This window comes from Anolis sagrei, chromosome 10 (genome assembly GCF_037176765.1).
Source record: "Anolis sagrei isolate rAnoSag1 chromosome 10, rAnoSag1.mat, whole genome shotgun sequence".
Taxonomy (NCBI): Eukaryota; Metazoa; Chordata; class Lepidosauria; order Squamata; family Dactyloidae; genus Anolis; species Anolis sagrei.
In genome coordinates this window covers 22,311,401-22,336,804 of record NC_090030.1, presented here as the reverse complement: position 1 = coordinate 22,336,804, position 25,404 = coordinate 22,311,401, and the positions used below count along the sequence as shown (strand labels likewise).

General features: G+C 45.1%; 1 protein-coding gene across 2 annotated transcripts in view; it reads right to left on the bottom strand.

Moving 5' to 3' along the window:
- Positions 1 to 8,658: 8,658 nt before the first annotated feature.
- The window catches only part of HTR2C (5-hydroxytryptamine receptor 2C), a 244,054-nt gene continuing 227,308 nt past the window's right edge, over positions 8,659 to 25,404 (bottom strand). The window contains exons 5-6 of one of the 2 annotated variants that reach the window (XM_060756103.2): positions 14,931 to 15,080; positions 8,659 to 9,912 (exon numbers count right to left, since the gene is read on the bottom strand). In XM_060756103.2, coding sequence (XP_060612086.1) covers positions 9,071 to 9,912; positions 14,931 to 15,080 — 992 coding nt within the window. In that variant the 3' untranslated portion in view covers positions 8,659 to 9,070. Of the gene's footprint in view, positions 9,913 to 14,930; positions 15,132 to 25,404 lie in introns of both variants that reach the window. The other variant, XM_060756102.2, reaches the window with a different exon arrangement.

Here is a 25,404-nt window from a genome sequence, read left to right as displayed (position 1 = left end):
TCCGACTGTCTGTCTATATCTGTTGTATGTCTTTGGCATTGAATGTTTGCCATATATGTGTACATTGTAATCCACCCTAAGTCCCCTGCGAGGTGAGAAGGGCGGAATATAAATACTGTAAAAAAAAATCATTGGTGGAGTTCAGAATGCTCTGATTGCAGATGAACTATAAATCCCAGAAACTACAACCACCAAATGACAAAATCAATCCCCTCCCCCAACCTCACCAGTATTCAAATTTGGGCCAGCGAATGAAACTACATCCTGCATATCAGATATTTACATTACGATTCATAACAGTAGCAAAATGACAGTTATGAAGTAGCAACGAAAATAGTTTTATGGTTGGAGGTCACTCACCACAACATGAGGAACTGTATTAAGGGGTTGCTGCATTAGGAAAGTTGTGAAACACTGGACTTGAACCTCCTCTGCCCAAGGGTACCTCACCAACTGACAACTCCCATTATTCCTCAGCCTTGACCTGTGGCAGTTCAAGTGGCACCCAACTGCATTATTCCTTCTGTGGAGAATGCACCCAAGGATTTGCAGGGTTGCTTTGTGCATGCAAGGCACGCAACGGGCTCCTGCTGAGATCCCTGAACACAGGCCAAGCGCAGAGGCGGTCCCCGTAGTTGCAGCAAAACTCGCAAGAGAGATCCGTGCCAAGATCAATACTCATTTGCAAGCCTTTCTGCTGGCTCTCCTGCTCCGGAGGGCCAGCACTTCCTCAAGACCTGACAGCAGGATAATGGTCCGGATTGTTTGGACGAGCAACAAGAATCCGCTCAAACAAGCGGAGGGGTGCCAAGAACATTTCGGAAAGAAGGGGAGAAGGAAGGCTTCCAAGTTGGAGAGGGGAGAGCTTCTATGTTCTGGGGACACATATGGATTTTAAGGTCATTTTTGGGGAGCAATCAGGCCATAAGACAATGCTTACTTCATCATTGGTGTCTGAGGCTTCATCTGCACTGCAGAATACATGCAGATTGGCCCCAATTGAACCGCCATGACGCCATGCGATCGGATCCTGGGATTTGTAGTTTGGTGGAGCACCAGGCGGAGATGGGTCAAGGCCTTTGCAAAGTGTAACTCAGAATCCCATAAAGCCATGGCAGTTAATAGTGATGCCAAACTACATGCACTGAACTGGGGCAAACTTTGTTAACTACACAGTGTAGACCAAGCATGGGCAAACTTGAGCCCTCCGGGTGTTTTGGACTTCAACTCCCACAATTCCTAACAGCGGCTGGGGGGGGGGGGAGGAAGAGGCCTGAGGCTGTTAGGAATTGTGGGAGTTGAAGTCCAAAACACCCGGAAGGCCCAAATTTGCCCATGCCTGCTGTAAACCCTGTTTCGGGTACACTAATTTATGCTGGTGAACAACCCCTTATATAAATTAGAATTATAATAATTGGAGGGGTTCCTAAACCCCTTCTTTTCCTATGGAAGATGCTACATTTCTACTAAGTTTCTACTTGGGAAGCCTGCCATTCCTCCATCCATCGCATCCTTTGATACACAGGCTTTGATTCGGCTCATCCACTTTGATCAGCAGCCATTTGAACCTATCTGTTCCCTCTTCCTGCAAATTAAAACACTTGTTTCCTCAATGCTACAAAGGAAAGACAACATAGGTCCAGGTGATTGATTTCCCTTTGGAAGAAAGGCCCAGGGCAATGGCATGAATGCAAACAGAAAGTGCCAGCCATATTTCAATTAGGCCTCCGTCTAATTACACTATTTTTGTTCCTGAGTTATAAATGTCATTTCCTAATTGGTCTCACCTATATAATCATAGAATTGGAAGAGACCACATGGGCCTTCTAGTCCAACCGCCTGCCATGCAGGAAAAGCTCAATCAGAGCACCCCCGACAGATGGCCATCCAGCCTCTTTTTAAAAGGTTTTCCAGGGAAGGAGCCTCCACCACATTCCCTCCTCCCTCTGACTTCCTTTCACATATTTATACATGGCTATCATGTCTCCTCTCAGCCTTATTTATATATACCTTATAAGCCGCTCTGAGTCCCCTTTGGGGTGAGAAGGGCGGCATATAAATGTTGCAAATAAATAAATAAATACTCCCATAGTCCTCTGTCTTTGCCTCCCAAAACCTTTCAGTATTTTCTGTCAATCATATTCACTATTTGGTCCAAATCATAGAATCATTAAATCAGAGTTGGAAGAGACCTCATGGGCCATCCAGTCCAACCCCATTCTGCCAAGAAGCAGGATTATTGTATTCACCCCTGACAGATGGCCATCCAGCCTCTGTTTAAATGCTTCCAAAGAAGGAGCCTCCACCACACACCAGGTCAGAGAGTTCCACTGCTGAACGGCTCTCACAGTCAGGAAGTTCTTCCTAATGTTCAGATGGAATCTCCTTTCTTGTAGTTTGAAGCCATTGTTCCATTGCGTCCTATTCCCCAGAGCAGCAGAAAACAAGCTCCCTGTGACTTCCTCTCACGTATTTATACATGGCTATCATATCTCCTCTCAGCCTTCTCTTCTTCGGGCTAAACATGCCCAGCTCTTTATGCCGCTCTTCGTAGGGATTCATCGCTTAAACCCATTGCTCTGAGTGGTAGTTTCAAGGGCAGCATTAAACAAGTTTGCTCTCTCTTCCTTATGGCACCCTTTCACATATTTATACATGGCTCTCATGTTTCCTCTCATACTTCTCTTCTGCAGCCTAAACAGACCCAGTTCTTTAAGCTGCTCCTCATAGGGCAGTGGTTCTCAACCTTCCTAATGCCACGACCACTTAATACAGTTCCTCGAGTTGTGCTGACCCCTAACCATAAAATTATTTTCGTTGCTACTCCATAACTGTAATTTCACTACTGTTATGAATCACAATGTAAATATCTGATATTCAGGATGGATTTTCATTCACTGGACCAAATTTGGCACAAATACCCCATATGCCCAAATTTGAATACTGGTGTGGTTGGGGATGATTGATGTTGTCATTTGGGAGTTGTAGTTGCTGGGATTTATAGTTCGCATACAATCAAAGAGCATTCTGAACACCACCAACGATGGAATTGAACCAAACTTGGCCACACAGAACTCCCATGACCAATAGAAAATGCTAGAATGGTTTGGTGGGCATTGACCTTTAGTTTGGGAGTTGTAGTTCACATACATCCAGAGTGTGGACTCAAACAGTGATCAATCTGGACAAAACTTGGCACAAACACTCAATATGTCCAAATGTGAACTCAGGTCAAGTTTGGGGAAAATAGACCTTGACATTTGGGAGCTGTAGTTGTTGGGATGTATAGTTCACCTACAATCAAAGAGCATTCTGAACCCCACCAGTGATAGAATTGGACCAAACTTCCCACACAGAACCCCAATTGCCAACAGAAAAATTGTATATTCTGATAGTTTTCGGCGGCCCCTCGCAACCCCCCCAGGGGTCCCGACCCCCAGGTTGAGAAACACTGTCATAGGGATTCATGTTCTTCAGAGCTTTGATCATTTTAGTTTCCCTCCTCTGGACACCTTTCAGCTTGGAGTCAATCTCTCTTTAGAACGGTGGTGCCCAGAATTGGACACAGTTTTCCAAGTTAGGTCTAACCAACACAGAATAGAGAGGCCCAAAATCCCATTGGCTTTTTAAGTTACTTTATCACACTGTTGGCTCATGTTCAATTTCTTGTCCACGATGACTCCAAGATCTATGGACGTGGGATCCTCAGCTTGGAAATGGAGAAAGTGCACCTCCTCCAGAGCTGGAGACAAAAGGAGAAGCCTTTGCCTGTGTATTTGTCATTGTATGTCATTGTAACAAAGCATTGACTGTTTGCCTGTGTCTGTTTGTATATGGGTGTGGGGGGGGGGGGGGGAGGTTGTTAAAGATTTCCCCTGACCCACTTCTATTTATCACAGGACACTGAAACTGCGCAAGTGTAATGATATAAGTCCCTGTAGTTTATTTGCCAATTTACAACTCAGAACTGAGAACGGTTTTGATTTGACAGGTGCTGAAGTGGTGTGAGGTTTGAGAATGGACCCAATGGAAGATAGAGCAGTCCTCAAATTTCTTTCCTTGAAAGGCCGCACACCAAAGGAGACAGTCAATGAGATGAAAGAGGTTTGTGGTGATGGTTCTCCGTCATATGATGGAGTCAAGAACTGATATCATCCATTCAAATGATGATGAAGGGTTAGAAGGCATGACCATCAAGTTTGCAGATGACACCAAATTGGGAGGGAGAGCCAATACTCCAGAGGACAGGAGCAGGATTCAAAACGATCTTGACGGATTAGAGAGATGGGCCAAACCTAACAAAATGAAGTTCAACAGGGACAAATGCAAGATACTCCACTTAGGCAGAAAAAATGAAATGCAAAAATATTATTATTATTATTATTATTATTATTATTATTATCATCATCATCATCCTGTATATTTGCATTACTTTTTTCTGCCTAAGTGGAGTATCTTACATTTGTCCTTGCTGAAATTCATTTTGTTAATTTTGGCTAATCAGCTCTCCAATCTGTTAAGATTCAGCCTAGGTTGTGGCAGCCACAAAAACAAAGTTTCTGGAGTAGAAGAATGATTTTCAAAGTAAGGGCTGCTCAATGAAACAGGAAATAACACTTCCAAATCAGGAACAGACCATTTTTCGAATGTTGTTACATAGTGTTATCAGGTGGGAAAACCTTCAAGCCCCAAGCTTCCTCTCTTCCACCAATCTTTCTTTGTACTTCATCCACTCGGGAGACTTGATTTCCTCAGGTATCATCATAATGAGGCACATGGGGTGAAGTCAGAGCTCAATTAATTGATTTTTTTCTCTGTGTGTTTTTGCCTCTCTGGCAATCCCAGGCGGTCATGTTGCAAGGAAAAAAGAGCCAGAGAGAAGGGTTCACTCACCAGAGTAAATCAGTACATCCAAAGCAGGGCGTAGACCAGGCATGGGCAAACTTGGGCCCTCCAGGTCTTTTGGGATTCAACTCCCACAATTCCTAAGAGCCTCAGACCATTTCCAGCTTAAGCAACTGAGAGGGAAAAAGAAGGGGCCTGAGGCTGTTAGGAATTGTAGGAGTTGAAGTCCAAAACACCTGGAGGGCCCAAGTTTGACCATGCCTGGTATAGGCACTAGACTCCTTTAGATACAGCCCAGAAATCCATTGGCTGTTTTAGCTAATGCATCGCACTCTTGGCTCATGTTCAGCTTGTTGTTCACTAAGACTCCCAGATCCCTTTCACGTGTGACTTTGTTGTCGATCCAGGTGTCACACACCCTGTGTCTCTGCATTTTGTTTTTTTCTGCATCAGTGAAGTATCCTACATTTTTCCCTGTTGACATTCATTTTGTTAGTTTTGCCCATCAGCCATCTAATCCGTTGAGTCCTTTTGCATCTTGATTTTGTCTTTTGGAGTATTGACTCTCCCTCCCAGTTTGGTCCCATCTGCAAACCTGATCCACATGCCCTCAAGACATTCATCCAGACCCTTGATCATTTTAGTCGCCCTCCTCTGGACACATTCCAGGGCACCACAATTCAATTCAATTCTGGGCACCACAATTCAAGAGAGATATTGACAAGCTGGAATGTGTCCAGAAGAGGGCGACTAAAATGATCAAGGGTCTGGAGAACAAGCCCCATGAGGAGCGGCTTAAAGAGCTGGGCATGTTTAGCCTGAAGAAGAGAAAGCTGAGAGGAGACATGATAAGGGCCATGTATAAATATATGAGAGGAAGTCACAGGGAGGAGGGAGCAAGCTTGTTTTCTGCTTCCCTGGAGACTAGGACGCGAGACAATGGCTTGAAACTACAAGAAAGGAGATTCCATCTGAACATGAGGAAGAACTTCCTGACTGTGAGAGCCATTCAGCAGTAGAACTCTCTGCCCAGGAGTGTGGTGGAGGCTCCTTCTTTGGAAGCTTTTAAACAGAGGCTGGATGGCCATCTGTCAGGGGTGCAATATTCCTGCTTCTTGGCAGGGAGTTGGACTGGATGGCCCATGAGGTCTCTTCCAATTCTTTGATTCTCTGATTCATCCAAGCTGTTAATAAAGAACCCGAACACCCCTGAGAGGCCCAGGACAGAGGCTCCTTTACGGCACCCAAAGAGACCCTTCTTTCCAGGATGGAGAGGAGGAACCATTGGGGAGAAGCACTCTTTGGGTTTGGTTGCTCAACCCATGACAAATCCACCTCATAGTCATATTGTCCAGCATACATTTTCCTAGTTTGTTTGCAAGGAGATCATGGTGGACCTTGACAAAGGCCTTTAAGGTTTTTGAAGGCCCCCTACAATTACTCACTCCTGACATAGGCAAACCTATTTGATCTCCTCCAGTTGGAACTAAAATAGGAACAGTTTCCCATTGCAGGGATTTACACTATGTATCTCCGTAGCTTGGTGGACTATTATTGTTCTTATATTTGCATTCCCTTTCCTAATGATTGCCCCACTTGGGATTCCCTTGTCCCCAATTAAGGCACATATTTTCCATTTTGTTCCTGCTAGGCAAAATGTAGCTGCATGGATTTCTTTTTTACTTCTTACACTTTGTACTTCTTAGAAGATGAGACTTCGTAAACTAGTTAGCTCCAAGACCTCTTCTATCTAGAACAGTGTTTCTCAACCGTCCTTATGCTGCGACCCCTTAATACAGTTCTTCATATTGTTGTGACCCCCAACCATAACATTATTTTCATTGATACTTCATAACTATAATTTTGCTACTGTTATGAATCTTAATGTAAATATCTGATATGCAGGATGTATTTTCATTCACTGGACCAAATTTGGCACAAATACCTGATACGCCCAAATTTGAATACTGGTGGGGTTGGGGAGGGATTGATTTTGTCATTTGGGAGTTGTAGTTGCTGGGATTTATAGCTCACCTACAACCAAAGAGCATTCCAAACTCCACCAACGATGGAATTGAACCAAACTTGAAACGCAGAACTCCCATGGTCAACAGAAAATACTAGAGCCCCTGGTGGCACAGTGGGTTAAATCCCTGTGCCAGCAGGACTGAAGACCAACAGGTTGCAGGTTTTAATCCGGGGAGAGGCGGATGAGCTCCCTCTATCAGCTGCAGCTCCTCATTTGGGTACATGAGAGAAGCCTCCCACAAGGATGATAAAATATCAAATCATCCGGGCATCCCCTGGGCAACGTCCTTGCAGACGGCCAATTCTCTCACACCAGAAGTGACTTGCAGTTTCTCATGTCGCTCCTGACACGACCCCAAAAAAAAAAGTTTTTATATGGATTATACTATATGTAATTGTTTTTGACTGTATTTTATCTTGTGGGGCATTGATTGCCAAATGTAAACCGCCTCGAGTCGCCTTGGGGCTGAGAGGGGCAGTATACAAGTATAGTAAGTAAGTAAGTAAATAAATAAATAATATAATATATCTCTATGACTAGATGGCCATTTGTTGGAAGGGCTGGAGTTGTGTCATTCTGCACAACAGAATGGGGTTGGACTGGATAGGCCTTAGGGTCCATTCCAACTCTATGATACTGTGATTCTATAGTTCTACGGCCATCTGATGGGTGGGCTTGGGTTATGTCTTCCAACGGAAAATACTAGACAGAAAATACTAGAAGGGTTGGTGGGCATTGACCTTGAATTTTGGAGTTGTAGTTCACCTACATCTAGAGACACTATGGACTCAAACAATGATAGATCTGGACCAAACTTGGCATGAATACTCAATATGCCCAAATGTGAAGACTGGTGGAGTTTGGGGGAAATAGACCTTGACATTTTGGAGCTGTAGTTGCTGGGATTAATAGTTCACCTACAATCAAAGAGCATTCTGAACTCCACCAATGATAGAATTGGATCAAACTTCCCACACAGAATCCCCATGCCTTGAAGGGACTCGCTGGCATGAGCCTCCCTCCAACCTTGCCCACAAATACGCACCATGCTACCATGTGCTGAGCACGCCTGCTCTCCCCTCCATGCTTGGAGTCTCAGAAGCAGCCCTCCCTTGACTGAGAGGTCAGCAGAGGAGAGCTTTTGATGGGAGGATTCGCCATCTGTTTCCAAAAAGGAAGAGAGATCTTCAGCTATCTCTGCCAAAGGGGTTCCTAAGGCCATCAGAAATACGTGTTTTCTGATGGCCTTTGGTGACCCCCTCTGAAACCCCCTCGCGACCACCCCCCAGGGTCTCGACCTCCAGGTTGAGAAATACTGATCTAGAAGGTATTTCTTTTACTTCAGTAAATATTTTTGAACCTAAAGTTCTGACTCTGCAATCCCAAGGAATAGAACAGACTTGGGCAAACTTGGGTCCAAACTTGGGCAAACTTGGATCCAGGTGTTTTGGACTCCAGCTCCCACAATTCCTAACAGCCTCAGGTGCTGTGGGAGTTGAAGTCGAAAACACCTGGAGAACTCAAATTTGCCCAAGCCAGGAATAGAAGCTTATCCCAGCTCATCACATATAAGTTTCTGCTGGTTCTGAAGCTTACTTCTGGTACTCTGCTCTATTTATCGTGGAATTCCCCCAACTGAGGGTTATTTTTGAACCTAACAGCTCAGATTCCCCAACAGATCCCATCCCAACCAAGCTTCTGTCTTCATCCGAGAATTATCCAGCATTTGTTCCACATTTAACCAGCAAGACGGGCATGCATCTGAATCAAAAAGGCTGCACCGGCCGAGTCATCTCCCTTTATTTGACATGAGACCACTCATTATTATTGACCATTGAGGACTTTTAAAAAAAGAAAGAAATTACCACCTGAGATTAATAGTCAGCATTTTGTTCATGCACGAGAAAGAAGGGAGGGAGGAAAAAACCCAATGTTTTGAAAGCAAAAATAATGGATGCCATTTGGGACGCCCCTCTTCCCGCAGAGGTTCTGACCACTCTGCACCCAATCTGGGGAAACAAGGCAATGAGTTACAAACATGGAGGTTTCCATTTAAAAAAAACAAAAGGAAAGGAGACAGCTTTGTTCCAAATGCAGTATTTACACCATTCTTGCACGTAACAGGGTTTGTTAGCTGCACCACAGTGAAACCCCTGAACGGTGGGTTTGTTTGTGTCTTACATTTGGGCCTGGCTTCTAGACGCTACTGGTCTTTTCGCTGTTGATGGACAGCTCTGAAGTCCCGACGTTCATTTCCACAGCGTCCTCCGTCTCGTCCAACTCCATGCTGTTGAGTTCGTTTCCGTTTCGGTAACTGTTCAAATGGAGCTCCTTCGCGTAAAGTGCTGCCGTGGAGACATTGGCGCCCGGGTTGTGCCTCTGCGCCACCTTCTTCCCACCGTCGTAGCGGCAGCGGATGTAGTTAGAGAAAGCCCTGCGGTAGATTTTGTTGAAGAGGGTGTAGACCAAAGGGTTGACCCCGGAGCAGATGTACCCGATCCACACAAAGACGTCCAGCAGCTCCCCCAGGAGAGCCTCGTCGCAGGCCTCCTTGCAGAGGACCGACATGATGTTGGTGATGAAAAAGGGGCACCACATGATGAGGAACAGGAAGAAGACGATGCCCAAGACCTTGGAGGCCCTCCTCTCATTGTTGATGGACTGCATGGTGCCCTTCCGGAAGAGCACCCCTTCCTTGTTGACCGGGGAGTTCAAGTGGGAGACCGCCTCGTGGTTCTGGAGCATGGAGAGGTGCTCCGCGTTGGGTTCCTTCTTGAGACAGTTCATGCTGCTCCGCCGCTGGTGCTGCTGCTGGTGCTGCTGGGACTTGGGGGTCTCTCCATAGAGGAAGACGGAGGCTTGCTTCTGCAGGACCTGGATGGTCAGGCAGTAAGCAAAGACCATGATGACCAAAGGGACAAAGAAGGCCACAAAGGAGCCCACCAGGACAAAGTTCTCATCATTGAGGACGCAGCTGCCGTTCACAAAGACCCGGGAGTCGTCCTGCAAGCCGATGACCGGGATGGGCATGGAGATCCCTGGAGGAAAGGCCCAAAAGGCAAAGAGAACAAAAGGCATTGTTTCACAGAAGCACAGAATGGGAAGAGACCACAAGGGCCAGACATTATGCAGGAAGGCACTGTCAAAGCATTCCCAACAGATGGCCATCCAGCCCCAGTGAACTACAAACTTATGCCCAAAATTATTATCTATATATATAAATTTGTTAGGGGCATCCAACGAGGAAACAAAACTCAAAACCCCCCCAATGAAACGTAACCAAAATTCCCATGCCCATAACACAACCCACAAGGTACAAACATATCTACTCAAAATGAAAAACAACACAACAACACACTCACAAAACGGCAAAACAACAAAACTCAAAAATCCCCCAACGAAACTTAACAAAAATACCTGTGCCCATAACACAACCCACAAGGTACAAACATATCTACTCAAAATGAAAAACAACACAACAACACACACACAAAACGGCAAAACAACAAAGCTCAAAAATCCCCCAACGAAACTTAACTAAAATCCCCGTGCCCATAACACAACCCACAAGGTACAAACATATCTACTCAAAATGAAAAACAACACAGCAACACACTCACAAAACGGCAAAAGAACAAAACTCAAAAAAACCCCAATGAAACTTAACCAAAATTCCCATGCCCATAACACAACCCACAAGGTACAAACATATCTACTCAAAATGAAAAACAACACAACACACTCACAAAACGGCAAAACAACTGAGCATGCGCATTGGCGCCCAGCCGCAAGTTCCATCGCGCGTGCACATGGCCTTCCGGCCAACGTTTCCTCTGCGGAAACCATGCCCACTCCAAGCCCCGCCGCGCCGCTTCCCGCACACACACCCCCTGCCGCACACACACACGCAATCCCACGCTCCATCACTCTCCCCGCCGCCGCACACACACACGCAACCCCACGCTCTATCACTCCCCCCACCGCCGCACACACACACGCAACCCCACGCTCCATCACTCCCCCCCCCCCCCGCCGCACACACACACGCAACCCCAGGCTCCATCACTCCCTCCGCCGCCACACACACACACACAACCCCACGCTCCATCACTCCCCTGCCCCAATCTTACCTCCTTTTACTTCAGGCCACCTCCAAACCCCACCCCACCCTTTCCCGCCCTGTCAAAATCTAGGAAAGACAGGAAGGAAGGAAAGAAGGAAGAAAGAGAAAGGGAGGTAAAGAAAAAGGGGGAAGGAAGGAAAGTTAGAGGAAGAAGAAAAGGAAAGAAAAGGAAAGATGGAAGGAAAGAAAAGAGAGACAGCAGAAGAGGGGGAAGGAAGGAAAGAGATAGAGAAAGAAGAGGAGAAGGAAAGATGGGAAGGAAGGAAGGAAGGAAGGAAGGAAGGAAGGAAGGAAGGAAGGAAGGAAGGAGGGAAAGAAGGAGAGAAAGAGGGAAGATTGGCCACAGCAACACGGGGCGGGTAAAGGTTGTTATTTCTATTATTATTATGATGATGCTATTGTTCCTATGAGACCCTTTTAGGGGGAATGGGAGAGGTGTCAGGTCCCAGAGGCAATGCATTGCATTATTGTTATTGTTATGATGGTGGTGAAATAAAAGGAAATAAAAAGAGAAAGAAGGAAGCAAACAGGGCGGGAAGAAAGGCAAAGGAAGAAAGGGGGAGGGAATGAAGGAAAGAGAGAAGGATGAAACCAAGTAGTGAAAGAAGGAAAGAAAGAAAGAGGTAGAGAAGGAAGAAAGTAGAGAAAGGGGGAGGAAAAGGGGGAAGGAATAGGTAGGTACCTCTCTTTCATAATAGTCCAGATATCTACCTCAACTTTGATAAGTTTTACTATAGGCCACAGCAACGCGTGGCAGGGCACAGCTAGTTATTATTAAACTTTATTTGTACCCCGCTAGCATCTCCCGATGGACTCGATGCGGCTTACAAAGGCCAAGGCCTCAATACATAACAATACATCTAAAGCAAATTAAAACAATTAAAGCAGTATTAAAACAACAAAACCACAAGCAATAAACAATACATCAAACAGGATAAAACTAGGCTGGGCCAAAGTAAAGGGTACAGGGTTAAAAAGTGCTGATGTGACAGGTGATATGTAAGGATTATAGGGCAAGTGCAGTGTGTAGCGTGCGGCAATCTTAATTCTAATAAAGTGCTTCTGGGACTTGGTATTGGAGATTTCCTAATCGGGAAAGGCACATCGGAACAGCCAGGTCTTCAAGTTCTTTCTGAAGACTGCCAGTGTAGGGGCCTGTCTAAGATCTTTGGGGAGAGTGTTCCAGAGACGGGGGGCCACCACGGAAAAGGCCCTGTCTCGTGTCCCCACCAAATGTGCTTGCAACGCAGGTGGGATCATGAGCAGGGCCTCTCCAGATGAGTGTAGTGAATGCGTGGGTTCGTAGATGGAGATGCGGTCATGCAGGTAGGCAGGTCCCAAACCGTTCAGGGCTTTGTAGGTAAGCACCTGCACCTTAAATTGGGCTCGGAGATAAACGGCAGCCAGTGGAGCTCCTTGAACAGGAGGGTTGACCTCTCTCTGTAAGGGGCCCCAGTTAACATCCTGGCCGCTGCCCGTTGGACCAGTTGGAACTTCTGAGCCGTTTTCAAGGGCAGCCCCACGTAGAGTGCATTGCAGTAGTCCCATCTGGAGATGACCAAGGCATGGACCACCCCAGCCAGATCAGCCTTCTGAAGCACTTTGGGCCTTCTTGTTGTGCACAAGGACATCACTACAAACTGATGCCCAAAAGGCACTGATGCGCATTGAACTGCTCTCCGGGGAGCATTTGGACACCAACTAAGATGTCCTACTGCACAACAAGAAGGCCCAAAGTGCTTCAGAAATGCTCTGAGAACATGACAACACATTAATGGTACTTCACAACATTTCTCCAATGTACCCAACATCAGGCGCTCCTGACTATAATATAGCATCCTAGCCCGTTTCTAGTTCTCTTCCTCTTCAAACCTTTTAAGACAACTCCCTGCAATTGGAAATCTATAGAGCAGTGGTTTCCAACCTTTGGGCCTCCAGGTGTTTTGGACTTCAGCTCCCAGAAATCCCAGCCAACTTACTGTTAGGAACTGTGGGAGCTGAAGTCCAAAACACCCGGAGGCCCAAACTTTGGGAACCACTGCTCTATGGACTTCCAATTGCAGGGAGTTGTCTTAAAAGGTTTGAAGAGGCCATAGAGCAGGGGTCCTCAACCTGTGGGTCCCCAGGTGTTTTGGCCTACAACTCCCAGAAATCTCAGCCAGTTTACCAGCTGTTAGGATTTCTAGGAGTTGGAGGACTAAACATCTGGAGACCCACAGATTGAGAACCATTGCTGTAGAGGGACATGAGATCATAATGTCTGATTCCACTAGATGGCTCTGCCAACCCATTGAGGGAGCAAGGATGGACCCATATCTCAAACACTTTGTTCCTAATGTTTCTGGAGGCAAACCCTTTTTACTTATCTTCTACCAAGCCAGGAAGGAGGCCCCAGTGGCACAATGGGCTAAACCCTTGTGATGGCAGGACTGCTGATGGTTCAAATCCAGAGAAAGCATAGATGAGCTCCCTCTGTCAGCTCCAGCTCCCCATGTGAGGATATGAGAGAAGCCTCCCATAGGATGGTAAGATATCTGGGCACCCCCTGGGCAACATCCCTGAAAATGGCCAATTCTCTCACACCAGAAGTGACTTGAAGTTCTAGAGCCGAGGGGCCACCACAGAGAAGGCCCTCTCTCTCGTCCCTGCAAGTTGCACTCTACTTTTGGGGTCTTTATTCAATGGATTCACTCGATACATAGTTGCATAAGTTTTGTTTCTAATCTAACTGTTGGATTTGGAGATCCAGTGGACCTCCATCCAAAATCCCAAAGAGTTCTGGTGATAAGAAATGGTTTTGGAGATGGACACTCAAGAAAGTAGCATATTGATTCAAATCTGATGTACCATCGAATCTAATGTGCACCTCAATTTTCAAAACCCCGAAACCAAAAAAAAGTATTTGCTACTGAAAGTCATGCGCAGTGGCAAAAAGTGCACTCTGTAATTTGGCCAAAAAAGGCACACATTACAGTTGCCGCCTGCTTAGAATTCCTTCTTTAAAAGCAAAAATGTTAGGACAAGGAAAGGAAAAGTTTGGGATGCATCTATGCTGTGGAATGAATGCACTTTGATTCAGTGTTATGGAGTCCTAGAATTTGCAGTTTGATAAGGTCTCGAGCCTTCTCTGCCAAAGGATGGGGATGCCCCATCAAACTACAAATCCCAGGATAGCATAGCATTGAACGGTTCGGGCCCAAGCCACCTATCCGAACGTATCTCTGCCTATGAACCCACCAGGACTCTAAGATCTTCTGGGGAGGCCCTGCTCTCGATCCCGTCTGCATCGCAAGCACGGCTGGCGGGGACGAGGGACAGGGCCTTCTCTGTGGTGGCCCCTCGGCTGTGGAACGCCCTTCCCATGGACATTAGATCAGCTCCTACGTTAATGGTGTTTCAAAGAAAACTAAAAACCTGGCTGTTTGAACAGGCATTCGGATAAACAGTGCAATGAATATGATGAATATAGGAACGGAATTATAGACGACGAATTGGATCACGATTCTAGTTACGAGACGTTAATGTGCTGTTATTGATGTGCCATTATTTTGTATATTATGCTCTCATGGTTTTAAATTGTATATTGCTATATTGTTATGACTGTCTTTTTGCTCTTGTTGTGAACCGCTGTTGAGTCGCCTACGGGCTGAGAAACTGCGGTATACAAGCAAAGTAAATAAAATAAATAAATAAATAATTGACTCAATGAAATGAAATAAGAGGTGAGGTTCCACAAAAAAGAGCTCCAGAAGTGGCTTCTCCTTTTGCTTTGGCTAGGTACTAAGGTGACTGTATGATGCAAATCTAATTTTGACAAGATCATTAAGTCTCAAAAGGTGAGCATTGGATTCGAGTCAATAGGGTCTATGAAAAGGAGTGTGAGATAAGTGCCCACAGGATCAGGATTCTGGAGGGTGGGGAAGGGTGGCCTACCGATGGAGATGGTCCAGACGGCGGCGATCTTCATCATGGCCTTGGTGCGGGAGTTGAAGCGGCTGTGCTCAATGGGGTTGCGGATGGCGACGTAGCGGTCGAGGGCGATGGCGCAGAGATGCATGATGGAGGCGGTGGAGAAGAGCACATCTAGGGAAATCCAGATGGGACACAATTGTTTAGGCAGGGGCCAAGCATAATCTGAAACACAGAGAGGGGAAAGAGGGAGGGAAGGAGAGAGGGAGGAGAAGCGAGGGAAGAAAAGAAATGAGTCGGGGGAAGGACCGAATGGCACTCACCTCCTCCCTCCCACCCCAAATGGGAATTAGTTGCATCCAAATGGTTGTGGTTGTGTATCTTCAGGTCTTATGGAGAGCCATAGTTTAATACAGTGATTCTCAACCTTCCTAATGCCACGACCCCTTAGTACAGGTCTTCATGTTGTGGTGACCCCCAACCATAAAATTATTTTCGTTGCAACTTCATAACTGTCATTTTGCTACTGTTATGAATCGTCATGTAAATATCTGACCCAAGCACTGGACCAAATTTGGCACAAATAACCGATATGCTCAAATTTGAATACTGGTAGGGTTGGGGGAGGGTTTATTTCATCATTTGGGAGTTTTAGTTGCTGGGATTTATAGTTAACCCACAATCAGACAGCATTCTGAACTTCACCAATGATGGAATTGAACCAAACTTGGCACACAGTACTCCCACGACCAACAGAAAATATTATGGAAGGGTTTGGTGGGCATTGACCTTGAGTTTTGGAGTTGTAGTTCTCCTACATCCAGAGAGCACTGTGGACTCAAGCAATGATGGATCTGGGCCAAACTTGGCATGAATACACAATATACCCACTGGTGGAGTTTGGGGAAAATAGACATTGACATTTGGCAGTTGTAGTTGCTGGGATTTATAGTTCACCTACAATCAAAGATCATTCTGAACCCCACCAATAATAGGAATGAGTCAAACTTTCCACACAGAATCTCCATGACCAACAGAACATACTGTGTTTTCTGATGGTCTTTGGTGACACCCTCTGACACCCCCTCGCGACCCCCCCAGGGGTCCCGACCCCCAGGTTGAGAAACGCTGGTTTAATAGGACCAGATCTGGTTCAATGTTGGAAGCTAAATAGGGTCACTCCTGGTTAGGTCTTTGATGGTAGATCTTTAATGAATAACAGGTGCCTTCAAGTCAACTGTGGATTTATGGTGACCCCATACATTTCATAAGTTTCCTTAGTCAAGGAAAAGTCAGGCCCCTTCTACACTGTCATATAAAATCTAGATTTTTTTTTTGGTCGTGTCAGGAGCGACTTGAGGAATTGCAAGTTGCTTCTGGTGTGAACGCTGTTACCTTCCCGCCGGAGCGGTACCTATTGATCTACTCACATTTGCATGTTTTTGAACTGCTAGGCTGGCAGAAGCTAGGGCTGACAGCGGAAGCTCACGCCGCTCCCCGGAATCGAACCTGCGACCTTTCGATCAACAAGCTCAGCAGATTAGTGCTTTAACCCACTGCGCCACCGGGGGCTCCATGCAGTCATGCCGGCCACATGACCTTGGAGGTGTCTATGGACAGCTCTGGCTCTTCGGCTTAGAAATGGAGATGAGCACCACACCCCAGAGTCAGACATGACTGGACTTAATGTCAGGGGACTACCTTTACCTTTTTTTCTGGTGTGAGATCCAGATTATCTGCTTTGATGGGTTTGCTAGTTCTTTCCTCCTAAATATAACCCACAATGCCTCTTAACTGCTCGGAGATCAGAGTGAAGAGAGGGGCCGGGAAGGCAATTCCATCTTATCTCCTGCACTGTATTTATAATAAATATAATATAATATAATATAATATAATATAATATAATATAATATAATATAAATATAATAGTGACAATATTATAATGTAATACAATATAATACCTACTAATCATAATATGATATTATAACTTTTATGTTGCATGTAACATTACTAATAATATTACAGTATAATGTTATAGTACAATGTAATAATATAATATTAATATTGTGCTATGGTAATCTATATAAATCAAAATGTAATGTTCGTTTGTGGGATTAACATAACTCAAGAACCACTGGACGAATTGCCGCCAAATTTGGCCACAAGACACCAACTAACCCAAGGAGGGAAGCCTTGCCTCTGTCTATGTATTGTCTGTCCTTGTTAATTGTATAACGGCATTGAATGTTTGCCATATATTATTCTGTAATCCGCTCAGAGTCCCCTCAGGGAAATAGAGCGGAGTATAAATAGAGTATATTATTACTATTATTATTATTATTATTATTATTATTATTATTATTATTGCCGTCCCTTGCCACACGTTGCTGTGGCCTAGTTTGTGTATATGTGTTTTGTGTGTGTGTATATGTGTATATATGCGGTTTTGCGCATGCGTTGTAATGTTATTATTTTGTTATTTTATTTTTTGGGCTTTTTAAGTCTCTTCCATAATGTTTTTCAGTGTTTTTATAAGAGATGGTCACTTGTTGGCCTGATAGGTGTCTTGTGTCCAAATTTGGTGTCAATTCGTCAAGTGGTTTTTGAGTTATGTTAATCCCACAAACGAACATTACATTTTTATTTATATACTAGCCGTCCCCTGCCACGCATTGCTGTGGCCCACATGGGGGTTCTGTGTGGGGGGTTTGGCCCAATTCTATCATTGGTGGGGTTCAGAATGCTCTGTGATTGTAGGTGAACTATAAATCCCAGCAACTACAACTCCCAAATATCAAGATTCTATTTTCCCCAAACTCCACCAGTGTTCACATTTGGGCATATTGAGTATTGGTGCCAAGTTTAGTCCAGATCTATCATTGTTTGAGTCCACTGTGCTTTTTGGATGTAAGTAAACTACAACTCCAAAACCAAAGGACACTGCCCAGCAAACCCTTCCAGTATTTTTTGTTAGTCATGGGAGAACTGTGTGCCAAGTTTGGTTCAATGGTGGGGTTCAGATTGTAGGTGAACTATAAATCCCAGCAACTACAACTCCCAAATGACAAAATCATTTTTTGAGTGAAGGACATACATTGGGTTGTTAGGTGTCTTGTGTTCAAATTTGGTGTCAATTTGTCCAGTGGTTTTTGAGTTCTGTTAATCCCACAAACGAATATTACATTTTTATTTATATAGATCAGTGGTTCTCAACCTCCCTAATGTCGTGACCCCTTAATACAGTTCTCTCATGTTGTGGTGACCCCCCAACCATAACATTTTTGTTGCAACTTCACAACTGTAATTTTGCTGTTATGAATCGTCACATCGGCACAAATGCCTGATATGCCCAAATTTGAATTCTAGTAGGATTGATGGGGAGATTGATGCTGTCATTTGGGAGTTGTAGTAGCTGAGATTTATAGTTCACCTACAATCCAAGAGCATTCTGAACTCCACCAACGACTGAATTGAACCAGTCTTGGCACACAGAACTCCTATGACCAACAGTAAATACTGGAAGGGTTTGATAGGCATTGACCTTGAGTTTTGGAGTTGTAGTTCACCTTTATCCAGAGAGCACTGTGGACTCAAACAATGATGGATCTGGACCAAACTTGGCACGAATACTCAACATGCCCAAATGTGGATACTGGAGGAGGTTAGAGGAAATAGACCTTGACATTAGGGAGTTGTAGATCCTGAGATTTATAGTTCACCTACAATCAAAGAGCATTCTGAACTCCAACAATGAGAGTATTGGGCTAAACTTCTTACACATATCCCCTATGACCAATAAAAATACTGTGTTTTCTGATGGTCTTTGGCAACCCCTCTGATACCCCCTCGCAACCCCCCCAGGGGTCCCGACCCCCAGGTTGAGAAACACTGATATAGATGATGATGATGATGATAATGATGATGATGATGATTATTATTATTATTATTATTATTAGAGTATCTAAGGGAAGCCTTTGCTATTGAGATACCCATCCGTAGATAGCATCCATTTGTGCGTTTTTCAGCTGTGATTTACCAGCCTTTGTGTATTATTTTTGTCTTCTTTGTGGCCATAAATGCCCAATTGACTGTGTTCTGCGGATGATTTATTTCGTTTTCGAATCCCAGCTTGGTTGGTCGTTCAGCTCCTGCGCTGTGTTTTATATGACCCTTAATTAAATATATCTGTTTTGATGGACTCAATTCCCCTTGTTATCTGCCTTATATATTTTAATGGGTTCCCCTTCAGGTTGTTATCTGCTTCAGGCTCTTGCAATTGGATAAACATCAAATAGTGGGAACAGTTTGGGGATATACGTATCAACGCCAGAACTATTGCTAGTAGTCATGCCTGAACAAGTAACCTAGCAAATATAATATCAGATAATGTTGCCTTTCTCAATGAGATGTTTAGGATACATTTTCAGGTTTTCCGCCTAAATTATATACAATGTCCGGGTGATTCCCAGGTTAGGTATTTTGAAAGAATAAACATTAGATACAGTCATTGTTTGTTTTTGGATTTTATGAATGGTTCGTAAACTACATCTCCTATCATCTTTGGTCAACCCCACCAGAGTTGCTCACGATGGGTCTGTGTGGCATGTTTAGTCCAGATAAATTATTGATGGGATTCAAAGAACTTTATAGAAATGAGCAAACTACAATTCCCACCATCCAGGGTCAATCTCTCCCCCAATGTCCAGATTCACCAGTATTTAAAGTTGGTCATGTTGGGTCCATGTGCCAAGTTTGATCCAAATCCATTGTCCGTTGGGATCAGAGTACTCTTTGACTGTGGGTGAACTACAACTCCCAACATATTGTGCAAATGCGTCCCAAACCCCTTCTGTATTTTCTGTTGGTCATGTGCCAAGTTTGCATGCTGCAAGTCCCTTCTGGTTGCTTCTGGAGTGAGAGAGTTAGACATGTGCCTTTCATCTTAAGAACAGACAAGCATCCTGAGCTCTGAGGATGACCTGGGAAGGAATCCCACTGGAGCATTGCAGCACACCAAATGCCTGGGAGTCACTCTGGACCGTGCTCTGACCTACAAGAAGCACTGACTGAGCATCAAGCAAAAAGTGGGCGCTAGAAACAATATCATACGAAAGCTGACTGGCGCAACCTGGGGATCACAACCAGACACAGTGAAGACATCTGCCCTTGCGCTATGCTACTTTGCTGCTGAGTATGCATGCCCAGTGTGGAACACATCTCACCACGCTAAAACAGTGAATGTGGCTCTTAATGAGACATGCTGCATCATCACGGGGTGTCTGTGCCATACACCACTGGAGAAATTACACTGTTTAGCCGGTATTGCACCACCTGACATCTGCTGGGAAGTAGCAGCCAATAGTGAAAGGACCAAGGCAGTGACATCTCCAGCTCATCCCTTGTTTGGGTAACAGCCAGCATATCAACGACTTAAATCAAGAAATAGTTTTCTAAGATCTACAGAGACATTCGCTGGACCACCTCAGCAAGCGAGAGTCCAAAAGTGGCAGGCTCAAACCCAGAACCTCAACCAATGGCTGATACCAAATGAGAGATTCAACCCTGGGCACACAGAAAACTGGGCGACTTGGAAGGCACTGAACAGAGTGTGCTCTGGCACCACGAGATGCAGAGCCAACCTTGAGAAATGGGGCTACAAAGTGGAATCCACGACATGTGAGTGTGGAGAAGAACAAACCACACACAGACCACCTGCTGCAATGCAACCTGAGCCCTGCCACATGCACCATGGAGGACCTCCTTGCGGCAACACCCGAGGCACTCCAAGTGGCCAGATACTGGTCAAAGGACATTTAACCAGCTACCAAGCTTGCAAATTTTGTGTTTTGTCTGTCTGTTTGTTTTGTTCTGTTAGAAATGTAATACAATTGTCTGGTTGCTCCTGACATGATAAATAAATAAATAAATAAATAAATGTGCCAAGTTTGGTCCAGGTCCATCATTGATGGGGTTCACAGAACACTTCACATATGGGTGAACTATAACTCCCATCATGTTTTGTCATTGCCCCCAAACCCTGCCAGTATTTAAAATTGGTGATTATGGGTCTGTGTGCCAGATTTAGTCCAGATCCATCATGGGTTGAGTTCAGAATGCTTTATGATTGTAGATGAATTATAACTCCCACTGTCCTCTATCTTTGCCTCCCAAACCATTTCAGTATTTTCTGTCAGTCATATTCACTATTTGGCCCAAATCATAGAATCATAGAGTTGGAAGAAACCTCATGGGCCATCCAGTCCAACCCCCTGCCAAGAAGGAGCAAAATTGCATTCAAAGCACCCCCAACAGATGGCCATCCAGCCTCTGTTTCAAAGCTTCCAAAGAAGGAGCCTCCACCACACTCTGGAGCAGATAGTTCCACTGCTGAACGGCTCCCACAGTCAGGAAGTTCTTCCTAATGTTCAGATGGAATCTCCTTTTTTGTAGTTTGAAGCCATTGTTCCACGTCCTAGTCTCCAGGGGAGCAGAAAACAAGCTTGCTCCCTCCTTCCTGTGACTGCCTCTCACATATTTATACATGGCTATCCTATCTCCTCTCAGCCTTCTCTTCTTCAAGCTAAACATGCCCAGCTCCTTAAGCCGCTCCTCATAGGGCTTGTTCTCCAGACCCTTGATCATTTTAGTCGCCCTCCTCTGGACACATTCCAGCTTGAATGTGGTCATGGGGGTTTTGTGTGGGAAGTTTGGTGGGGTTCAGAATGTTCTTTGATTGTAGGTGAACCAGAAATCCCAGCAACTACAACTCCCACATGTCAAGTCTATTTCATCCAAACTCCACCAGTGTTCACATTTGGGCATATTGAGTATCACTGCCAAGTTTGGTCCTGATCCATCATAGTTTGAGTCCACGGTGCTCTCTGGATGTAGGTGAACTACAACTCCAACACTCAAGGTCAATGCCCAGCAAACCCTTCCAGTATTTTCTGTTGGTCCTCTCACATATTTATACATGGCTATCATCATGTCTCCTCTCAGCCTTCTCTTCTCCAGGCTAAACATGCCCAGCTCTTTAAGCCGCTCCTCATAGGGCTTGTTCTCCAGACCCTTGATCATTTGAGTCGCCCTCCTCTGGACACATTCCAGCTTGTCAATATCTCTCTTCAATTGTGGTGCCCAGAATTGGATACAATATTCCAGGTGTGGTCTAACCAAGGCAAAATAGATCCATTGTCAGTAGGGTATTGTTGCATATGGATGAACTATAATTCCTATCGTCCTCTGTCATTGCCCCCCTCCCACACACAAACCCTGGACTGCATTTGAAGACTTCCTAGGGACTTTATTATATGTTGTGATCCTGCAGGGGTGAGTTAATGCCTGGTTCGCTTTCCTAGGAAGGTGTTTTGACAAGAGAACCTTTCCTGTCAAGGAAGAAGCAGGAAAACGTGTGGATGTTTTGGACTCGATACAATCTCAGATGGATTGCCAAAGCGATCACTTGAGCGGAGGGAACGCAACCTCAAAGCGGCACAGACGGGACTGACAGGACTGTTGAGGGCTGGCAGCTTGAAGCTGTCAATCAACGCCATGCTAACAACCATGGGGAAACTAAGCGGAGATTTCAGGTTCCTCCCCAAATCTCTGAAGACCTGACACACGTGTCCTGGAATGACCCCTTGGACAATTCAGCGATGATGGATTATCATTCCAACTGAACTCCCGAGCATTTTGCAATGTTAATGGCATTTCCGCTGGCTTGACAAGGTGCAGAAGTCAACAGGCTCTGCCTTTAAACAAAGGTCAGAGACACGGACGGATGGGTCCCACGGTGCGGAGAAAGTGTGGCGGCCTTTGCAAACCTCGTTTCCCTGCCAACCGGAGGAACTGATGCTCAGCAATTCCGGATAAAAACAATGGCCTGAAGGTGAGTCAGGTTGAGATGGCACCAAAGGATTCTTCCCAAGGCACAGCTTTGTCTTCAAGATCAGGTGAGGCAGAGCTCCAAACAAAGTTGCTTTCCCAAATAAAATAATAACAACACAACAACAATTGGAATGATGCTGGTGCTTTCTGCCTATGTCTGTGTTATTAAGACGATGACGATGATGATAATGGTTGGAATGGCTCTTGTGCTCTGTGCCTATGTGCCAACGTTGCTCCTCCTCCTTATACTACTACTACTAATTTATTTGTTTGATCGGTCATATAAATAAATTTTTGGTCGTGTCAGGAGCAACTTGAGAAACTGCAAGTCGCTTCTGGTGTGAGAGAATTGGCCGTCTGCAAGGACATTGCCCAGGGGTTGCCCAGATTATTTTGATGTTTTATCATCCTTGTGGGAGGCTTCTCTCATGTCCCCGCATGAGGAGCTGGAGCTGATAGAGGGAGCTCATCTGCCTCTCCCTGAATTCGAACCTGTGACCTGTCAGTCTTCAGTCCTGCCAGCACAGGGGTTTAACCCACTGCGCCACCGGGGGCTCATATAAATAAATTACTACTTTACTACTACTACTACCACCACTACAACTACTAGTGAATCTACATTGTAGAATTAAGGCACTTTAATGCCATTCACATATGTTATGTTACATATGTTATGTTGGTTATTCATTTGAATTCCTCTTTTCTGATTCCCCCTTTTCATTTGTTTCTATTTATTATTAGTAGTAGTAGTATTCCTATTATTACTAATAATAATAAATGGAAAAATGGAAAAGTATTTCAGTTGATTGAAAAAAATGAATTAGTATTAGGTGGTGCAGTGGGTTAAACCACTGAGTTGCTGAGCTTGTTGACCAAAAGGGTACAGGTTCGAATACGGGGAGCAGGGTGAGCTCCTGCTGTTAGCCCCAGCTTCTGCCAACCTAGCAGGTTGAAAACATGTAAATGTGAGTAGATCAATAGGTACTGCTCTGGTGGAAAGGTAACGGCGCTCCATGCAGTCATACCAGCCACATGATCTTGGAGGTGTCTATGGACAACGCTGGCTCTTTGGCTTAGAAATGGAGATGAGCACCAACCCCCAGAGTTGGACATGACTGGACTTAATGTCAGGGGAAAACCTTTACCTTTACCTTACTACTACTACTACTACTACTACTATTGGAATGGTCCTTGTACTATTTGTCAATGATGATTATGATTTGAATGGTCCTTGTGCTCTATGTCCGTGTGCCAATGTTCATCCAAATTTGGTGTCAATTCATCCAGTGGTTTTTGAATTCTGTTAATCCCACAAACAAACATTACATTTTTATTTATATAGATGATGATGATGATGATGATGATGATGATTTTTATTCCTATACTTGTTCAAAAAGCCCTTTCTCTTTGATGACTTTGGGCCAGTTGCTTTATCTCCATTTCTCACTCAGTGGCTTGCTGTGGAGCTAAAATGGGACAGAAAAGTATCATAAAGCTCATCCAGTGTTTGCAGAGGAAGTTGCAAATAAAAATGCAATGGCTTCCAAGGGAGGCCACGCTTGAGCATCATTATTATTATTATTATTTATTATTATTAACTTTATTTGTACCCCGCTAGCATCTCCCGAAGGACTCGATGCGGCTTACACGGGCCGAAGCCACAAAACACAATACAATAGAAAACATAACACAGCAATAAACAAAGCAAATCAAAACAATTAAGCAAAATAACCACAATGACAATACATCAAGACACTATTAAAACTGGATCGGCCAGCGCAATGGGGTACAGAGTTAAAAGTGCTGAGATGGCAGGAGGAATGTAGGATTAAGTGCGGTGTGCAGCAACATTAGTAGTGCTAAAGTGCATCTAGGACTTGGGATGGGGATTCCTAATCTGCGAAGGCACATCGGAACAGCCAAGTTTTTAGGTTCTTTCTGAAAACTGCCAGAGTAGGGGCCTGACGAAGCTCTTTTGGAAGGGCATTCCAAAGTCGGGGGGCCGCCACAGAGAAGGCCCTGTCCCGCGTCCCCACCAAGCACGCTTGCGACGTAGGTGGGATCACGAGCAGGGCCTCCCCAGATGACCAGAGCGAGCGTGTGGGTTCGTAGATGGAGATGTGGTCACGCAGGTAGGGTGGTCCCAAACCGTTCAGGGCTTTGTAGGTGAGCACCTGCACCTTGAATTGGGCTCGGAAAATAAATGGCAGCCAGTGGAGCTCCTTGAACAAGAGGGTTGACCTCTCTTGATAATGAACTCCAGTTAGCATCCTGGCTGCTGCCCGCTGGACCAATTGTAGTTTCCGAGCCGTCTTCAAGGGCAGCCCCACGTAGAGCGCATTGCAGTAATCCATTCTAGAGGTGACCAAGGCGTGGACCACCCTGGCCAGATCCGCCTTCACGAGGTACGGTCGCAGCTGGCGCACAAGTCTCAGTTGTGCAAAGGCCCTCCCGGATACCGCCGACACCTGAGCCTCAAGTGTAAGCGAAGAATCCAGGAGGACACCCAAACTGCGGACCTGTGGCTTCAGGGGGAGTGTAACCCCGTCCAACACAGGTTGCCACCCTATACCCCGATCCGGTTTACGATCAACCAGGAGGACCTCTGTCT